The following is an 18857-nucleotide window of genomic DNA, read 5'->3' as shown; positions in this document are numbered from 1 at the left end:
CAGTAGCGGATTCTCCATTCTGATAGCAAAGTTTTGCAAATAGTGTTATTCCTGATAAAACCAACATGCCGTGATTGCTGGTGCATCTGGCTTTCTCTCTCACTACAGCTCATTTTATACATGATTGTCATGCGATGTTACTGATGTATTGCTGTCCAGCGCCATCTTTTGGCCAGTTGCTGCACTAGTGTTTTGTTTCAGTAAAACCGCATATCATTTCAGTTTGCCCTCTCTCTAACTACATTATTTCATGAATAGTGCAATTTCAAAAGTAAGTGGGCTTCTTTATCACTCTGTACAATATCCAGTGATATACAATGAAGTGCTAAAGAAACTGGTATAGGCATACTCATTCAAATACAGAGATAGATAAACAGGCAGAATACGACACTGACTATATAAGACAACAAATGTCTGGCACAGTTGCTAGATTGGTTACTGCTGCTACAATGGCAGGTTATCAAGATTTAAGTGAGTTATTTAGTTACTTTCATATTATAGTTGGCACACGAGTGATGGGACACATCATCTCAGAGGTGGTTATGAAGTGGGGATTTTCCTGTACAACCATTTCACTAGTGTACCATTAATAGCTGGAATCCAGTAAAACATCAAATCTGCAACATCGCTGTGACCAGAAAAAGATCCCACAAGAACGGGACCAATGATTACTGAAGACAATCATTCAAAGTGACAGAAGTGCAACCCTTCTGCAAATTGCTTCAGGTTTCAATACTGGGCCATCAACAAGTGTCAGCAGGCAAACTATTCAATAAGACATCATCGGAACCGAAGGCCCACTTGTGTACCCTTGATGACTGCATGACACAAAGGCTTACGCCTCACATGGGCCCATCAACACCGACATTGGACTGTTGATGATTGGAAACATGTTGCCTGGTTTGACAAGTCTCGTTTCAGGTTGTATCGAACTGATGGGACATGTGCAGGTTTGGAGACATAATCATGAATCCATGGTCCCTGCATGTCAGCAAGGGGACTGTTCAAGCTGGTGGAGGCTCTGTAATGATGTGGGGCATGTGCAGTTGGAGTGATATGGGGCCCTGATATGTCTAGATATGACTCTGACAGGTGACATGTACGTAAGCATCTTGTCTGCATCCATTCATGTCCATTGTGCATTCCGTTTGATGTAGGCAATTCTAGCAGGACAGTGCAATACCCAACACGTCCAGAACTGCTACAGAGTGGCTCCAGGATCATTCTTCTGAGTTGTAACACTTGTGCTGGCCAACAAACTCCGCAGACATGAACATTATTGAGCATATCTGGGATGCGTTGCAACGTGCTGTTCTCCACACCTTCGTACTCTTAATAGAATTATTGACAGCTCTGCAGGGTTCATGGTGTCAGTTCCCTCCAGCACTACTTCAGACATTAGTTGAGTCCATGGCACGTAATCTTGCAGCAATTCTGCGTGCTCATGGAGGCAGTACTTGGTATTAGGCAGGTATACCAGTTTCTTTGGCTCTCCAGTGTGTAACACTATAATAATCCTTGCACACCATAAGGTCCTTTAAAAAAATAAAAAAAACTTATCTCTGGTAAAGTTTGTAAACAGTGAGTGAGTAAAGCTGAAATGCAAACCCCTTGAGGAACGTAGACAACAAATATGCACAGGATTATCAAGACTTTTCGGGATAGTTCTTAGTGTTCTAAAGTGTGAGCCACCTTTCAATTTTCACCTCACTTAGTTATATAAGGTCTTTTGAGATCTCAGTGGCTTACTACATTCTCTTCATTCTTTAGTATTTACTGGTGTACCTTTGTGACCCTTAAGTTTTACAGTGTTTATTGTAGTTGAACATACAATGATAGCTGTATGTTTCCAGTACTGTGCATTCTGATATTGTATTTTTCCTTGTTAGAGTCTCATTGTTGTGGTAAAAGGTCTGACTGTAAATTTCTTTTGTTCCAAAATCATCACCGAGGTTGCAGAGTGGTCAAGGCATTGTACTCCGTTTAGGAGGAGTGGGCTTCAAATCTCTTGTCTTGTTGGTTAGAAATAAGATAATAAGATTTTCAGTGGCTTTCCTAAATCATGCAAGTGAAAACCGTGATGGTACCTTTGAAGACACCATAGCCAATTTCATGACATACTCTTTCCCATGCATAGCTCAAGGGCAGTCTCCAGCAGTTTCATCACCTATGGGCTTAACCCATATCTTCCATCTTTCTCCCTTTCAAAATGTACCTAATGTGACTGCTGCTTTATTTCTGTTGTGCATAACTGAAAATCTGTACACTCATGAATTATTGTTCTGTGAGCATATGTTTTTAGTGCTTCATTCATTTTCTTATATCATCATTATTTTGTGTTGTTTTAGCTCTCTCAAGTGGGTTTTTTTTGTTTTTGTTGGGGAGGGGGAGTACAACAGATACTTAATTTCAAGACAGTGACTTTAATTAGTGAATAGTTTTCGTTTAACTAATATAACAGGTATTGTATTGTTGAAACAAACAACAGTACGGCCAAAATGAACCATAGTTAATTCTTCTTCCGCATACAAGTGAACAACAGTTGAGAACATAAATACAAACATAGAAACAATCCAAGTACTGATATAATCACTTGCAAATGATAAGTAAGAACACAGTGGGAGAGCAAGTGTCTGCTGCTCCATGCATATAAAGAGGAGGGCTCCAGTAGATGGCGTGACACGCCGTGTCATATGCACAAGTCATATGGCCACTGCAGCGGCCTCTGGTGGCTGGTCCACGCAGATGCTGTTCTGTTGGCGGAATATTCAAAGTGTAGTGCACCAGCAGCTGGTGCTGCATTGTGTATCCAAATATCATGTACGTGGTTATAGCAGGTATCATATCATTTACGAGGTGAAGGCTCACTGTGTCCACAATATTCAATAATCTACAAGTCCTCATTGCTGTGCCAAATGATAAGTGCCTAAGGGAACTCAGCCAGTCTTTACTGAGTGTTGATTTGGTGAATCTGGGTGTTCCAGACTGGGACTGGGACTAAAACTATAAGCTGTAGACGTCATAAGGAGCCATGATGTGTCATGATAGTAAAATGTCATTTCTCACAGAATGTGAGTTTAACTACTGAGATCATCGAACTCTGTTTTAAAATATTTTTATATGTTTAAAATATATTTTAAAATAAGTTACTCAACATGTGCTACATGTTAATGTCATGGGTGACTCTTGAGGCAAAACAAATCTCCATTAGGTAGCAGCCTCTGGGGTACCGCGGTACCTCATATACATATATATTAGTCTTAGTCAGATATTCAGGGCTTTACCGGAGGTGACGTAGTCTTTTGTTGCTGTAAGTAAAGCCATTAATCCGTAATCCTATGTATTGTTACAAATGTCTACATTTCAGGTACCCATGTTGCCATGTAACATCATTCAGCTGCTAGCTAATGTGGCAAATCTGCACACAAAGCTGGGATAGAATGTACATTCACTCAGTTTTTGTTTTAATGATAGAGGCCACATTCAGTATGGAATATTGGAACTTTACTTGGTGAAATTGATTGATGAAATCCTCTTAGGATATCAACCGAGTGAGAGACTTGCCTTGTAGCAGTGCTTCAATGTGTTTCCTACTTCATCTACATGATTACTCTGCAATTCACATTTAAGTGCTTGGCAGAGGGTTCATCGAACCACAATCATACTATCTCTATACCATTCCACTCCCGAACAGCGCGCGGGAAAAACAAACTCCTAAACCTTTCTGTTCGAGCTCTGATTTCTCTTATTTTATTTTGATGATCATTCCTACCTATGTAGGTTGGTCTCAACAAAATATTTTTGCATTCGGAAGAGAAAGTTGGTGACTGAAATTTCGCAAATAGATCTCGCCGCAACGAAAAACGTCTTTGCTTTAATGACTTCCATCCCAACTCGCGTATCATATCTGCCACACTCTCTCCCATATTATGTGATAATACAAAACGAGCTGCCCTTTTGTCTCAGTGGACTGTTACCTTAACATGCACATGCACACTCACACTACTTGGGTTATATACCTGTGAAAGGCTCAGGTGCAGAATATGTTCCATACACCCATCCAGTATATTTTATCCCAGGCCTATCATGAGCATAACTTACCCCATCAGAGACAGGGCAACTGCTCAAAGCAGTTATGCCATTTATGCAAATGAACCAAGGCAGTAGGGCCACTTGCTTAATAGCATCTTGGTCCACATGTAAAACACAACATAGCAGCAATTCCTCATGGCATGAATATGAGAAGTCATCAGTAGGTTTCCAGAGGTGTGGGGCACCAAATAACACATGCAATATCCATAATTACAGGCTGGCTATTTGGAAGTGTAGTGCTGATTCCTGATAACATCACAGATGTGTTCCGTCGGATTTGGATCAAGCAATTTAGTGGCCACGACATTTACATGGGAGCCCTATTGTGCTCCTCAAACCACTGTATCATGTTTCTGGCATTGTGACATGGACCATTATCCTGCTGATGCCAGCACCATCTACATCTACATCTACATTTATACTCTGCAAGCCACCCAACGGTGTGTGGCAAAGGGCACTTTACGTGGCACTGTCATTACCTACCTTTCCTGTTCCAGTCGCGTATGGTTCGCGGGAAGAACGACTGCCGGAAAGCCTCTGTGCGTGCTCGAATCTATCTAATTTTACATTCGTGATCTCCTCGGGAGGTATAAGTAAGGGGAAGCAATATATTCGATACCTCATCCAGAAACGCACCCTCTCGAAACCTGGACAGCAAGCTACACCGCGATGCAGAGCGCCTCTCTTGCAGAGTCTGCCACTGGAGTTTGCTAAACATCTCCATAATGCTATCACGATTGCCAAATAACCCTGTGACGAACCGCACCGCTCTTCTTTGGATCTTCTCTATCTCCTCTGTCAATCCGACTTGATACGGATCCCACGCTGATGAGCAATAGTCGAGTATAGGTCGAACGAGTGTTTTGTAAGCCACCTGCTTTGTTGATGGACTGCATTTTCTAAGGACTCTCCCAATGATTCTCAACCTGGCACCCCCCTTACCAACAATTAATTTTATATGATCATTCCACTTCAAATCGTTCCGTACGCATACTCCCAGATATTTTACAGAAGTAACTGCTACTGGTGTTTGTTTCGCTATCATATAATCATACAATAAAGGACCCTTCTTTCTATGTATTCGCAATACATTACATTTGTCTATGTTAAGGGTCAGTTGCCACTCCCTGCACCAAGTGCCTATCGGCTACAGATCTTCCTGCATTTCGCTGCAATTTTCTAATGCTGCAACTTCTCTGTATACTACAGCATCATCCGTGAAAAGCTGCTTGGAACTTCCGACACCATCAGGGGATCCATCAAGCATGGAGAGATGCAAGTGTTCATGTAGTCCAGTGTTCATAGTCCCTTCGATTACTACCACAGGTCCCATAGAAGCCCAGGTGAATGTCCCCCATATCACTGTACTGCCCCATGGGCCTGGGTCCTGAACACAGTGCATCTGTTGATCAGCTATTGGACAGGATGATGATGTATGTGGACTCTCAATATAGTCGTTGTGGAACAAGAAACATGATTAAGGCAGTCAGGTGACGTGCTTCCATTGATCCTCAGTCCTATCTCAATGATTTTGTGTCCAATGTAATTATTGTTGACGATGTTGTTGGGGCAACATGGGAAGGAGTAGGGGTTTTCTGCTGTGAAGTTCCATGTTCAGAAGTGTGTGTTGAACAGTGTGTTCCAAAACAGTTGTACCAGCACCAGTATTATTGTCTGCAATCAGATCTTCCACAGAACACGAACTATTCTGCCTTACAGACTGGCCAAGCCTCCGACCTCCACATTTTGTGATGAGGTATGCCCATCCAGTCCTAATACTTTGTTGTCTTCTCATAGGTTCCCCATCCTCCAACCAGTTTCCAGTGATGGTCATAACAGTAGCACACAAACCGCTAATCAGCTTCACTGTTTTCGAGATGCTTGGTCCCAGTGCCATGCCATAACATTCAGCCCTTTGTCAAAGTTGCCTATGCCAGTGGATTTCCCCATTTACAACCTGTTTTATCACTAGAATGATACACCAGTCTTCTCTGCTTTATTTCTGGACTGCATCACATGCCTGCAGAGTCTTTTATGACGGACTGACAACCCATCAGCTGCCCACTTGAATGGATGACACTGCAAAATTGTGGCCAGCATGATATTGAGCAAAACACATTTGGCTTCATGGCTGCTTCATATCCTGCACCATCTGTGTCACTCCACTCAGCCCACTACCAGCTTGTCTGAATTATGTGGGTGGGAAGTGTCCCTAGAGTGCTAAATGGAACTCGTTAAACTTCGGTTACATGATAAATCAGGCTAATCTAAAAGCCGTAAATTCAACTAAATACCTAGATATTACAATTACAAACAACTTAAATTGGAAGGAACACACAGAAAATGTTGTGGGGAAGGCTAACTAAAGACTGCGTTTTATTGGCAGGACACTTAGAAAATGTAACAGACCTACTAAGGAGACTGCCTACACTACACTTGTCCGTCCTCTTTTAGAATACTGCTGCACGGTGTGGGATCCTTACCAGATAGGACTGATGGAGTACACATTTTGTATTATCACAAAATATGGGAGAGAGTGTCACAGAAATGATACAGGATTTGGCCTGGAAATCATTAAAAGAAAGGCGTTTTTCTTTGCGACAGAATCTTCTCACGAAATTCCAATCACCAACTTTCTCCTCCGAATGCGAAAATATTTTGTTGACACCGACCTACATAAGGAGGCACGATCACCACGATAAAATAAGGGAAATCAGAACTTGTATGAAAGATTCTTTCTGCACGCTATATGAGATTGGAATAATAGAGAATTGTGAAGGTGGTTCGATGAACCTCTGCCAGGCACTTAAATGTGATTTGCAGAGTATCCATGTAGATGTATATGTAGATGAACATAATATTTGATCACAAAAAAGTTCAGGTCTCAATATCAGATAACACATTCCTCATAACCACGTCAACTCTGTCTCTTGGGTTTCCCTCCCAAACCCTCCTCAGTCTCTCTCCAACACTTGAATTTAGTCAGAGTCTTCTATCTCATAATCTGCTCCCACTTATTTCTCTCTGTCGTTTCCATCTTTCTCTGTTCTAGGCTCTCACCCATTACCCCTTAACCAACTCCTCCTATTTCATCATGTGTACCATATGGACTTCCCCTTTCTGCTTCAGGGTGAATTCGCTGGTGGCACATTCCTATCTTGTTCCATTGCTGCCATTCTTTCCTAGCTGTTACCTGCCCCGTTTTTCAAACCTCTTGTCCTTTTTGTTCCACTTCGTGTGAACGTCTCACCTGAGTCAGGCCACAGCACCAGGACTGACTCTCTCTGTCTGTGTGTGTGTGTGTGTGGGGGGGGGGGGGGGGGGGGGGCATTGGCAATTACATATATTCTATATATAGTATGTTTTGCAAATCTTTATTGCTGAGCATTATAGGCACAGATATTTGTTTTGTTCACACAGCAAAGACGCAACTATCAACTATAGTGTAAGGAGAGATATGCTGTGGAAAGAAATTACTGAAAATCTTTGAGACATCACAGCACAAATCAAATACATTTAAGTTGCTAAAACCAACGTGTTACATACAAATAAATGCCCTAACCAAACAGTATACACAGTCTGATGAAGCTACATTTTTTAAGTATTTGATTGTTCTCTCTGATGATTAACTTGCATGTATATCGCTGGCAGTGATTCACTAAATTTGATACTTGCAGATGGTAACCAGGAAACATTCCATTTATCTCGAAAAGCTTTAAGTTTCAAGATACATGTACTCTAGGAAATGTCACTATTGAAAGAATGTCTTTTTGACGTAGTCACTGTTAAGTAGCAGTCAGCATGGCATTCAAAACAATGTCTCTCATCCGTAACGTATTAAATGTTACAAATTTATCTTGGTTTATGCAGATGGATCACCACGTCGAGGTTCAGCTCCTGGCCCATCAGCACTCCGGTCTAATAGTGCTATTGATCTGCAGGCAGCCCAACGTGCCAAGGCAAGAGCACAGTATGCTGCTTTAGCTCGACATAAAGTAGGATCTGGGGCGTCTCTTCGTAAGTATAGTTTCTGGTTTTATTTTAGTGTATACATTGTTTGTATAGATTTAGTTAAATTATTTGAGCTATGTGCGCATTCTCTCTCTCTCTCTCTCTCTCTCTCTCTCTCTCTCTCTCTCTCTCTCTCACTCACTCACTCACTCACTCACTCACACACACACACACACACACACACACACACACACACACACACACACACATATTCCTCCTCCTTTTTACCATCCTAGTCCTACTGTATTTAGGATTAAAATTTTCATCTCACCATTCAGATTTTGGGTTTCCTAGATCACTAAATTTGAAAAGAATGCTGCCTAATTCATTCTCATTCCTTCAGTGGTCCCTTCATGTGTTCGATCTCTGATGCCCTCGTCATCGACAGGTTATATAATCTGAATATTCCTCCCCTCCTCTTTTGTTGTCCTTCATTTACTCTTCCTCCACCGCTCTTCTCTCTCATTGATGCTTTGTAAAATTACTAAGTACCTTATATTCACTTCATCGATAAATTCACATAAATGGTACTGTCACGCTCCTGTTGCGGTAACTTATATTCACTGCATCGATAAATTCACATAAATGGTACTGTCACACTCCTGTTGCGGTAGACAAGATGATAGAAAGAAAAAAGATGCACCCTGATGTCGTCAAGTGGACTTAGTTGTGTGGTCAAATGAATGAAATCAGTATCAGCAGTATGTTTTCCACTGTAATCCCACAAGTAACTGAGAAGGGCTGTATACATTGATGCAAAAGATTTTTTGTGAATCACACGACAGGCAATTGTAAATGGCTTTGTCTCCAAAATTTGTGGTGATTCACACAAGAACAGGAGGGAAATACCATGTGTAGTCAGCCCAGTCCAACAAATGTTGTGGTCATCAAAATCTTTTAAGCACAAATTGAATGATCATGCCTGTAGTAAGCATACAGATAATCCATCTCTTTGATCTTATTATAATTAATTTTCTTCTCTGCTGTAATACTGTCTATATGAAGTTTTCTTTTTGTTTATGCTGTGAAACCAAATTTAACAATGCCATTCAGATGAGAAAGTGTTTCATTATTTGCCTTAGAGCAATATGTATCATATTAGAAAGTCCCCACCAGGGTCTAATAACAAAGTTACAAAATTACTGCAAAAGCAGAGGTTAAAGATACTGCTTCAGTTGTAAGGTTCTGTTTCCTTCCAGGCTCTGCACTCGCTGGTGGTACACTGCATCCTGTACTCATCAATCACGACACTCAAGGTCACAATACTAAGTTATCACACCTGATGATGGGCATTTAAGAGTCCAAAATAGGTCGTGCTTAAAGAATTGAAAAATAATAAAAAACAAATAAAAAAAGTTACAACTGAATAGTGATATCTTCAACCTCTACTGCAATGCCCAGTTACAGCTGAAGCTCTGCATACAAACAAATTTTAAATGAAGCCAAAATGAGCATGGAAGAGCTACACAAGATGTGTAGATGTTTTGCAAAATACTATCTGCTAAATTGCAAGGGAAAAAAGTGGGGATGTTTTGGTTTACTTATTGTCATGTAATAAACTCATCCTTCAACTCATTTGCTGATCGCAATGGCATGGTAATGAAGGTGATAATGAGTTTGACAAAAGACAAAGTCTGTATTCTAAAGTCGCTTCATTGAAGAAGATTGCACAACTGTTGCACTTTCCCATTATTACAAAAATGATAGATACAGAGGTAGATGATTGCAATATCAGTATCTCTTGAGAGAGGAAACTCCAGTGATTTACTCGATTGATTAAATACTAAATCAGTTGTGCAAAAAAAGAAAGAGACTAATTTTCAAGCAGCAGTTTATTGTAGGTTTGTGTACTGTCAAATATCCTATGTGGATGGAAAAAAGGTTCCAGTTTTTGATGCAATTTTTTAAGAGATGTAAAGTATTATAGATCTCTTACATCATTTTGTTACAAAATTATGGAACATGTGTTGTGTAAACATGTGCTGATTCTTTTAGAGATTGAGCAACTCTTCAGTGAGAATCAACACTTGATTCCATAAACATTAGTGGTGTAAAATTCATCTCAGACATCTCATTCGCAGGATCCAGAATGCTGTAGGTGCCATGTGTCTTGACTTAATGAAATCTTTGATGCAGTCCTTTCATACTAGCCATTAAATAAAAAATATCTTCATAGAATTTTGTACAGGGTACATTATTCGACAGAAAACTTGTTCACAGTGAGAACTCGTTGTATACACTATGTGATCAAAAGTATCCGGACACCTGGCTGAAAATGACTTAAAAGTTTGTGATGCCCTCCATCGGTAATGCTGGAATTCGTATTGATGTCGGTGGTCAGTGAGGCGTGGCACGAAGTCGGCATTCCAAGACAACGCAAAAGAGTTCTATAGAATTCAGGTCAGGACTCTGTGCAGGCGAGTCCATCACAGGGCTGTCATTGTCATGTAACCACTCCGACACAGGCCGTACATTATGAACAGGTGCTCGATCATGTTGAAAGATGCATTCGCCATCCCCAAATTGCTCTTCAACTGTGGGAAGCAAGAAGGTGCTTAAAACATCAATGTAGGCCTGTGCAGTGATATTGCCTTGCAAAACAAGGAGTGCAGGCCTCCGAGTGCAGGCCTCCTCCATGAAAAACACGACCACACCATTACACCACCACCTTCGAATTTTACTCTTGGCATGACACACATTGGCAGATGACTTCGCTGGGCATTCGCCATACCCACATTCTGCCATTGGATCGCTACATTGTGTACTGTGATTCATCACTCCATGCAACGTTTTTCCACTCTTCAATCGTCCAATGTTTATGCTCCTTACACCAAGCGAGGCATCGTTTGGCATTTACCGTTGTGATGTGTGGCTTATAAACAGCTGCTCGAGTATGAAATCCAAGTTGTCTCACCTCCTGCCTGTCATAGTGCTTGCAGTGACTCCTGATGCAGTTTGGAATTCCTGTGTGATGGTGTGGACAGATGTATGCCTATTAAACATTACGTCCTTCTTCAACTATCGGCGGTCTCTTGTCAGTCAACAGATGAGGTCAGCCTGTACGTTTTTATGCTGTACATGTCCCTTCACATTTCCACTTCACTATCACATTGGAAACAGTGGTCCTACAGATGTTTAGGAGTGTGGAAATCTCACGTATAGACCTATGCCAAAAGTGACATCCAATCACCTGACCACGTTCGAAGTCCGTGGGTTCCGCGGAGCGCGCCAGTCTCCTCTCTCCCGGTCTAATGACTACTGAGGTCACTGATATGGAGTACCTGGCAGTAGGTGGCAGAACAATGAACCTGAAATTAGAAACTTATGTTTTTGGGGGTGTCTGGATACTTTTGATCGCATAGTGTATTATTCAATTGTGAAGATATTACCAGAGCAACACTGGAAGCAGTCAAACTGTTAAACATCTTGGGGTGTTCATTCAGAGTGATCTATGGTAAAAAGATCAAATAAATATACAAAGGCAACCTGGTAAGTATGGCTGTCAATAAAATACTGGATTAGTTAAAATAAATTTTGTGTCGATGGGGATGAAATGATGATGATAAAGACAACACAACACCCAGTACCTGAGCGGAGAAAATCTCCGACCCAGCCAGGAACCAATCCCGGGCCATTAGGTATGACATTCTGTCACGCTGACAACTCAGCTACCAGGGGCAGACATAGGGCAGGTGCTACCATTTGAGTTGGCACAACTAATGTGTTACGACATTTGCGATATTGGGCCATAAGTTATCATGAAGCAGCAGCACCCTTTGGCACACTATTCACAACAGTGGTTTTCAACTGACATGCTGTCCCATACAGCTCTTCATTTTCCGATTGGTCTGTTTGGTGTTTGTCCTTTGGCCAGCCAAGATAAGAATAACAGCACATTGCTCCTGTTTGGACGCACCATAGTTGAAGTTTCTGCATTTACTGTATGCACATCAGAAAAATACGAATGCCGCACTGATCCTTGCCTACATGTCGTGGCTTATCTACCACATTGGAGGCACACTACATTTCATATGCAGTAACACCCTCAAACGGAAACTTTGTGATCGCTCCTTATAGGTTGTGACTGTGAGACATTTCTGTTACGAACATAGTCAGTCCCATTTTTTAATTAATTTGGTTGGTCCTGTGTCTGATACCTATTAAGATTTTTCTCAAAAACTGTGTATTTAGTTCTAATCAGACAGTACCGCTATCTCCTCTGTCATTCTTGCTATGGAATTCAAAATTTATTACAAAAGTGTAAATTTCAAGTGTCAGCCTTAGATTTTCGTTTAGAGCACCTATTATTATTCTCAGAAGCAATTTAGTTTTGTGAAGTAGATAGAAACCAAAAAACCACTCAACTTAAAATTTTTTAACTTTGCCAGAGTTTAATGATTTTGGGGTGTAAATTCCTGTAATTTTTAGTTTTTGTTATTTACAGTGCAGCAGTTGATTTCCATGCATTAGGTACAATGTCAGTACTGGTGGCATTGGTTCATATTACATACTTAGAGTGAATAATCATTTGAGCAGTGCATCCATCTCGTTTGCCCAGAAATTTCAACTTTCCTATGCCTCGTATTACAGTATCGGTGGGCTTACCATCATGATAGATGACGGTAATATCTAGTTCCATTGGGGCAACAAACAGCCATTGTATTACTTGGTGGCTTCCACAGACTTTCATTTAATACTATTAATTACTTCAGGATTTTTGGGACAAGTTGTGACATTTTATCCTTACACAACTTGTGGACATACGTAAATAAAAGTATAACAACTTGCTTACTGATTTTGAGATTTTAACCTACTGTTTTGCAATGTGGCTGCTCACTACTCAGCTTCGCATACTGCCATTTTGCATCATCAGTTAGCAGTAGCTCCTTTTCTGGTGCAGTGTATGAGGTGATACCCAAAAATCTGAGAATTTCATTGTGAAAATCAGAAAACTATACTTACATCCTAATGTCCTCCATCACCTTCAGAATAGTCATCTTGGGGTATGTATGCAATGATCCTGTTATTGTCCCCTTTTTTTGGAAGCACTCTTGGAAATCCGCAGAGTGAAATGTGTTCAGGAGCCATTGCGATTGCACCTGGATGTCTTAATTCAAGTCAAAACATCACCTTTACAATGTAATTTTCATATTCAGGGGCAGATAGAAGTCACACAGGGGTAAGTCTGGCGAGCAGGGAGGGTGGCAAACCATGACCAGGGATTCCTTCACAACAGGCGAGGTGTGCATGGGTGCATTGTAATGGTGCACCATCCAGACTTTCTTTTTCCACAAGTCTGGCTGTTTGTGCAGAACATTGGCCCTCAGCCACCTCAAAACCTCACAGTTAAATGGCCTGTTGACAGTCTGATCAGTGGCACAAACTCCTTATGCACAGTTCTCGAATGTCGATACTTATAGGATGATCAACATTGACTTCATGTTGCTGTGAACTTGTCGAGCTTTTTCAGCCTTGGAGGGGATGGCGTTTTCCATTGTGTTCATTGCTGCTTTGTTTCAGGTTCATAACTGTAGACAAAAAATCCATCACCTGTTATGACTCTGGATAAGAATTTTGTATACTCTCTTTTTTTTTTTTTGCAGCTCAGTGCGTGTCTGAATCCTGACGTTTCATTGGTTGATTCTGAGAAGACGAGAGACAAACTTCACTGCAATTCAGCTTGCATTAGCTCATCAGCTAGAATTCATTCACATTTACTGTACGACAGCCCAAGTCCGTTATAAACATTGTGAATTGTCTGCTTTCGGTCTTCGTGAATCACGTCATGCACTTTCATGATTATTTCCAGTAGTGTGCATGTTGACGGTCAACCAGAATGTTTGTCATCTTCCATAAATTCTGTGTTCCTTGAAGTGCTTGAACCAAACAGATGTTCTTGCTTGACTCAGTGCAGTCTCACCCAATGCCTCTGTCAGCATGCATTGGGTTTCAGCTGCAGATGTCTTGCACTTGAAACAGAATTTGGTGCAAATCTGTTGCTTCTTTACATTATTCATTTTGACAATTCGCAGAAGCACTGAAACATGTCCTGACATGCACCACTACAATGCACAACTGCATCTGTCAAGATGATGCAACTTTCTTTCCACAGTAACTAAGACATGTACCAGAAGGTGAAAATACTGCTTCAGTTGTAAAGATCTTTTATTATCACACAACGTGGTTTTGGGCTCTTATAAGCCCATCTTCAGGTGTTGTAACTTGTTGGTGCGCCACCCCCCCCCCCCCCCCCCCCCCCCACTCCCCCGAGTGCCACTGTGGACATTTACTAGGCATGGTGTGCTACATATGAACCAGTTTGCCTCCTCTTTCCCATCTGCTACTCCCTGTTCTACGCTGATAGGTAGCACACTGCGCCTAGTACACGTCCATTCACGGTGCTTGGGGGCCCCAGCACCAAGTTATGACATCTGAAGATGGGCTTATAAGAGCCCGAAACCGGTTGTGTGATAATGAAAGAACTTACAACTGAAGCGGCATTTTTCAACCTCTGTATAATGCTCAGTTGCGGATGTTCATCCAACATGATTGTTTGTGAGACATGTACCTCGGGACAGCCAGCATCAGAATGCCATACTGGTTTGACTAGTACAGTGAAATTGTCGGATATTTTGTATAGCATCTCGCACAGAAACAAATGCTTTGTTCCATCCAGTTCCAATGGCATCTGTCATATTCTGCACAATTCAAACCATTGTCTTCTGCGAATAGGATGTTTAACAAATAGCTTAAGATGTTCCCGCAATGTAAACATCCAGGTCAGCAGCTCTGATCAGTAGATACCTGCTATCTGACATAAGGGTGACAGGTAACCTCTTGTCATTGAACCCCTTAATAAGTTCTAAGTGCTTTACAATGTGAACTGGATTGACCAGATGCAGTACAGAATATCCTTATGAGTGTTTACCATTGCTGATATTAACATACCATATTACCACCCTAATTCGTTGAAAATACCTGTAGCTGTAAAGTTATTCGTTAACAGTCATCAAAATTGCCCTCTGCAACCCTCTGTCAGCTCTGTTTTTGTACTTTGTTACATGTTGTCTTAACTGTTTCATTCCCTGCTGTATAGTTACTTCATTTTTTACTGTGGAGATTACTGTTCAATAAAAACAGTTAAAGTTTCTATGACTGTCATTATTTGCTCCTTCAAAAGTCTGAGCAGCTGTTTTTGTTCCCCTTATAGCACATCTACCTTCTCCTTAAAGTAAGTGGCATCGTCTTCATCTAACGTACCAAACAAGATTTTACATGACTTTGCCACAAAGTTCAAGATTCTTCATTTCTTGAGATGTGATTCATGTTGTGCTAATTGTTTAATTAAACCTTGTGTTCTTTCAGTCTTTCCACACATGCCATTGTTCAGTACTGTCAATCTTTCTTTACAGAATTCATCTGCTTGCCTTGCAAGAACTACAGTTTGCTCAGATTACTCTTTCGGCTCTAGCAGAGTGAAATAACTTACTATTCCAAGTTACACTATAAATTTTGTACTTTGCTCATGTTGTCATAGTACAGTCTGGGTGCCAACTGAACTTTTATTTCCATTCATTTTGTTGTCCAATTTGCTCCACTCCAACTAATATTAGAAAAACTTGTTCAGTTTGTTGGATGGATGGTAAAGAGTCTATTTCATTTTTGACAGATTACCTACGTTAGGTTCATAGCACTGTGTACGGACCTCACCATTGAGTACGAGTATCTGATTTATGCGATGTACCTTGTTGTGCACCCTTATCAAACTACATAACATTATCACCAAAATGGAATTGCTTTGGATTCTGTGTTTCATTGTAATACTCATTTTCTTTGATCTCGCATTGTGCATTTTGTGCTCTTACACATCAGTGTCTCTCTTGTATATGCTCTTTTAGTTCTGCAACATAATCATCAAAGTTATACATCCCACTGGTCTCACCCTTTTGTAGTATCCCAGAATGTTAAACTCTCTTCCAAAAATCAGTTCATGTGGAGTATATTCAGATATTCAGTTGTGGTGTGCATAGTCATATTGTAATAGGAAACCATATTCAGAACCTAACTGCCCCAATCTGTTTCTGCTCTATTTACACAATGTTGCATCCTCTCTCTTAACATACAAAGTGACCTTCCTAGTGCTACGTTCATTTGAGACTGGTAGCTGGCAGACTGTACTTTCTCAATATGCAACAATTTGCACACACTTTTCTTTTGTGCTTGTCATATCTGATAGAGCTGCGACCAAATCACTTTACCTTTGTGCTTCCGGTAGCAGTTTGATTTTGTACCTCCTGATATCTGTGGAAGATAACTTGTCTCTTAGCAAATGAAAAATGTTGCTATATGTGGTGTGTATCTTGGTAGTGGCTGCTTTTTGTTTTGCATTTAAATTACTAACTTGGATTATCTCTTTCAGCATTATTATTCATGCTTTTAGCTGTAGCTTGTTCGTAATGCTGATGCTTCGGGTACTGCTTCCACTATAAGCAGTGAGAATTCTGCTGATAATCTCTCATTTTTAGTATTCACTTTACTCGTTATGCATTGCTCTGAATCCACTTTTACCAACACTTCAGGCAGATAGACACCATTGTTCATATGTTCAGGAATGATAGCCTCTCACATTCTGCTTGCCTCTCTTCTCAGCCTGCACATATTTTCTTGAGGCCCTACTGTTAGCCTTTTTGTGACTTGCTCTTGTCTTTCGATATCACCTTTCTTTTCTCTTTGGCAATCCTTGTTGCTTGCTTCTGCGGTAGCTTGACAGTTTGCTTTCTGTCCCTCCTAGTCTTTGTATTTCTTTGCGCATTTTGCTTCATGCCCGAGCCTCTTCCGAAAGAGGTATGACTTTCCTGTTACGCTCTGCACAGAGTTCACACTCTTGCTCTGTCTTCATTTTGATCTGTTCCCTGTGGATCCACAGGTTTTTGGTGGTGTAATTAATTATGATCCCACCTTCATCAAAGAAATTTGTGCTTACCAGCCTGTCAACCAGAAGATGCACATGTTCCCCTATCATGGAAGCAATGCTTTGTGTTGATAGTCTGAGTGCTATTGCACCCATATTAGCAGTTCCCCAGTTCCTGATAGTGTCAGTTGGGATACCCCTTCGGCTGTCGTGCAAGCTACTTCTCCGCACTAGGCTTATTTGTACCCCACTGTCCACCAGAAATCTCATGCTCCTTCCTGGCATTCCAGCTCTACAAGCAGATTTCTGTTTTTTCTATTGATTATCAATATTTTTCCAGATGAAGCTTTTGTGTGCCGTTTCTTGTTTTCCTGAATTTTTCTCTCTTTCTGTGCATGGCAATCACACTCCATGCAGTTTCTTGCAAAGTTGCAATTTGTTTACATTTAGAGCACGTCAGAGGTTTTGATTGTGCACATAGACCTTTGTGCCTTGATAAGTTGCCCTGCAAGTATCTCACTGCACGAAATCTTTATGTTTCCTTGTAATTACCGCAGAACTGTTTGAGAGTGGAGATCAATACTGGTCATCCTCACTGCCACTTTTGTGACCATACCTCCGTTTCCTGTTACAACTGGTCCTACTCATCTCGGTCTGACAATCTTACACCATAGAGCCTGGCTTACTACATGTGAAACAATTTGTCACTCTTTTTGTTTCACAGTGATGCACTACTGCTTTGAGTATTCATCTTCTCTCTGGCCAAGGTTATTGTACTCTCATTCGGCAAGCGACCTCCATTGTTTCTGCTAATGTTAACTGTTCTCTGTGTGCACACTCTATTGTCTTTATTCTATGATCATAAATCCCTGAATGAACATACCTTCGCTTAGCTTCCGAATGAGTGCAAAGCTGCCTTCTATCTCTGACCCTTATGTGATTGGTTGGTTGGTTCGTTGATTGATTTACACAGGGAGACAAAACAACCATTATCTTAGCCCACTGTTGCTCACTCAGAAACTGATTTTATTGTGCAGTTTCTCTCACTGCAATTCTAGTAAAGTCAGCTGGTACCTATAAAGAGTAGTAGGAGGCTGTTACTCAGTTTTTTATTAGACACAATTAAGTTGACAAATGCACAAAGATGGTCCACTTCTACAGGGTACAGACACCCCATGGCTTCCTGTTCTCAGCAATATTCCACATCCACCTCCAGCTCTAGGAAGACTAGAAGGTTTTGTGAAGTCTGGATAGCATTCAAAAGAATCCTCAGCTACCCATTCATCAAGCTATTGCACAAGAACAGCACTAACACTTGAAATCAAGGAAACTGTTGTGGAGTGCAGCAACCAACAAGGGATCCTCTTACAGTGTCAACTACACATGGAAAATTCAGTGGTAGCAGACATTTGTAGTTAACACATATCTAGTGGAGAACCCTTCCATGTGGATACAAGGATATGATCACTTCAAATGTCATAAAGGATCGTGAACTGAATTCAGACTGGACAGGGCAGATGTGGTTATTTTCTGCACAAGTGGTGATGGACAGGTTCTGCAAATTGTGACTGTGGTGCCTTCTTACAATTAACCATCCATATCGTTGCTGACTACCTTCTTTGAACTTGTAAAGGAGCAATAATGGACATTCACCACGTATCAGAGAAGCAATCAAATGGATCAGTGAGCTAGATCTGGTGATATGAGATTGTACAAGCATGTGATTGTGCACATTAGTCCACAGGTGTTGTATATATGTATTTGTTCTCATCATATGGTAGAAAAATAAGTTAGACATAGTTTCTTCAAGAGTTAAGACTGAAGTATTCTATGTCTTTTGGCC

The 18857-nt window shown here is 40.9% G+C and overlaps 1 protein-coding gene across 1 annotated transcript in view; it reads left to right on the top strand.

The window, feature by feature from the left end:
* LOC126470591 (CLIP-associating protein 1-A-like) overlaps positions 1-18857 on the top strand; it is a 252097-nt gene that overhangs the window by 120414 nt on the left and 112826 nt on the right. Inside the window, 1 exon segment of the mRNA XM_050098545.1 lies at positions 7963-8109. Within this exon segment, the coding sequence (XP_049954502.1) occupies positions 7963-8109 (147 nt within the window).

The sequence above is a fragment of the Schistocerca serialis genome, chromosome 3 (assembly GCF_023864345.2).
Source record: "Schistocerca serialis cubense isolate TAMUIC-IGC-003099 chromosome 3, iqSchSeri2.2, whole genome shotgun sequence".
NCBI lineage: Eukaryota > Metazoa > Arthropoda > Insecta > Orthoptera > Acrididae > Schistocerca > Schistocerca serialis.
This window is presented reverse-complemented; position numbering and strand designations above follow the sequence as displayed.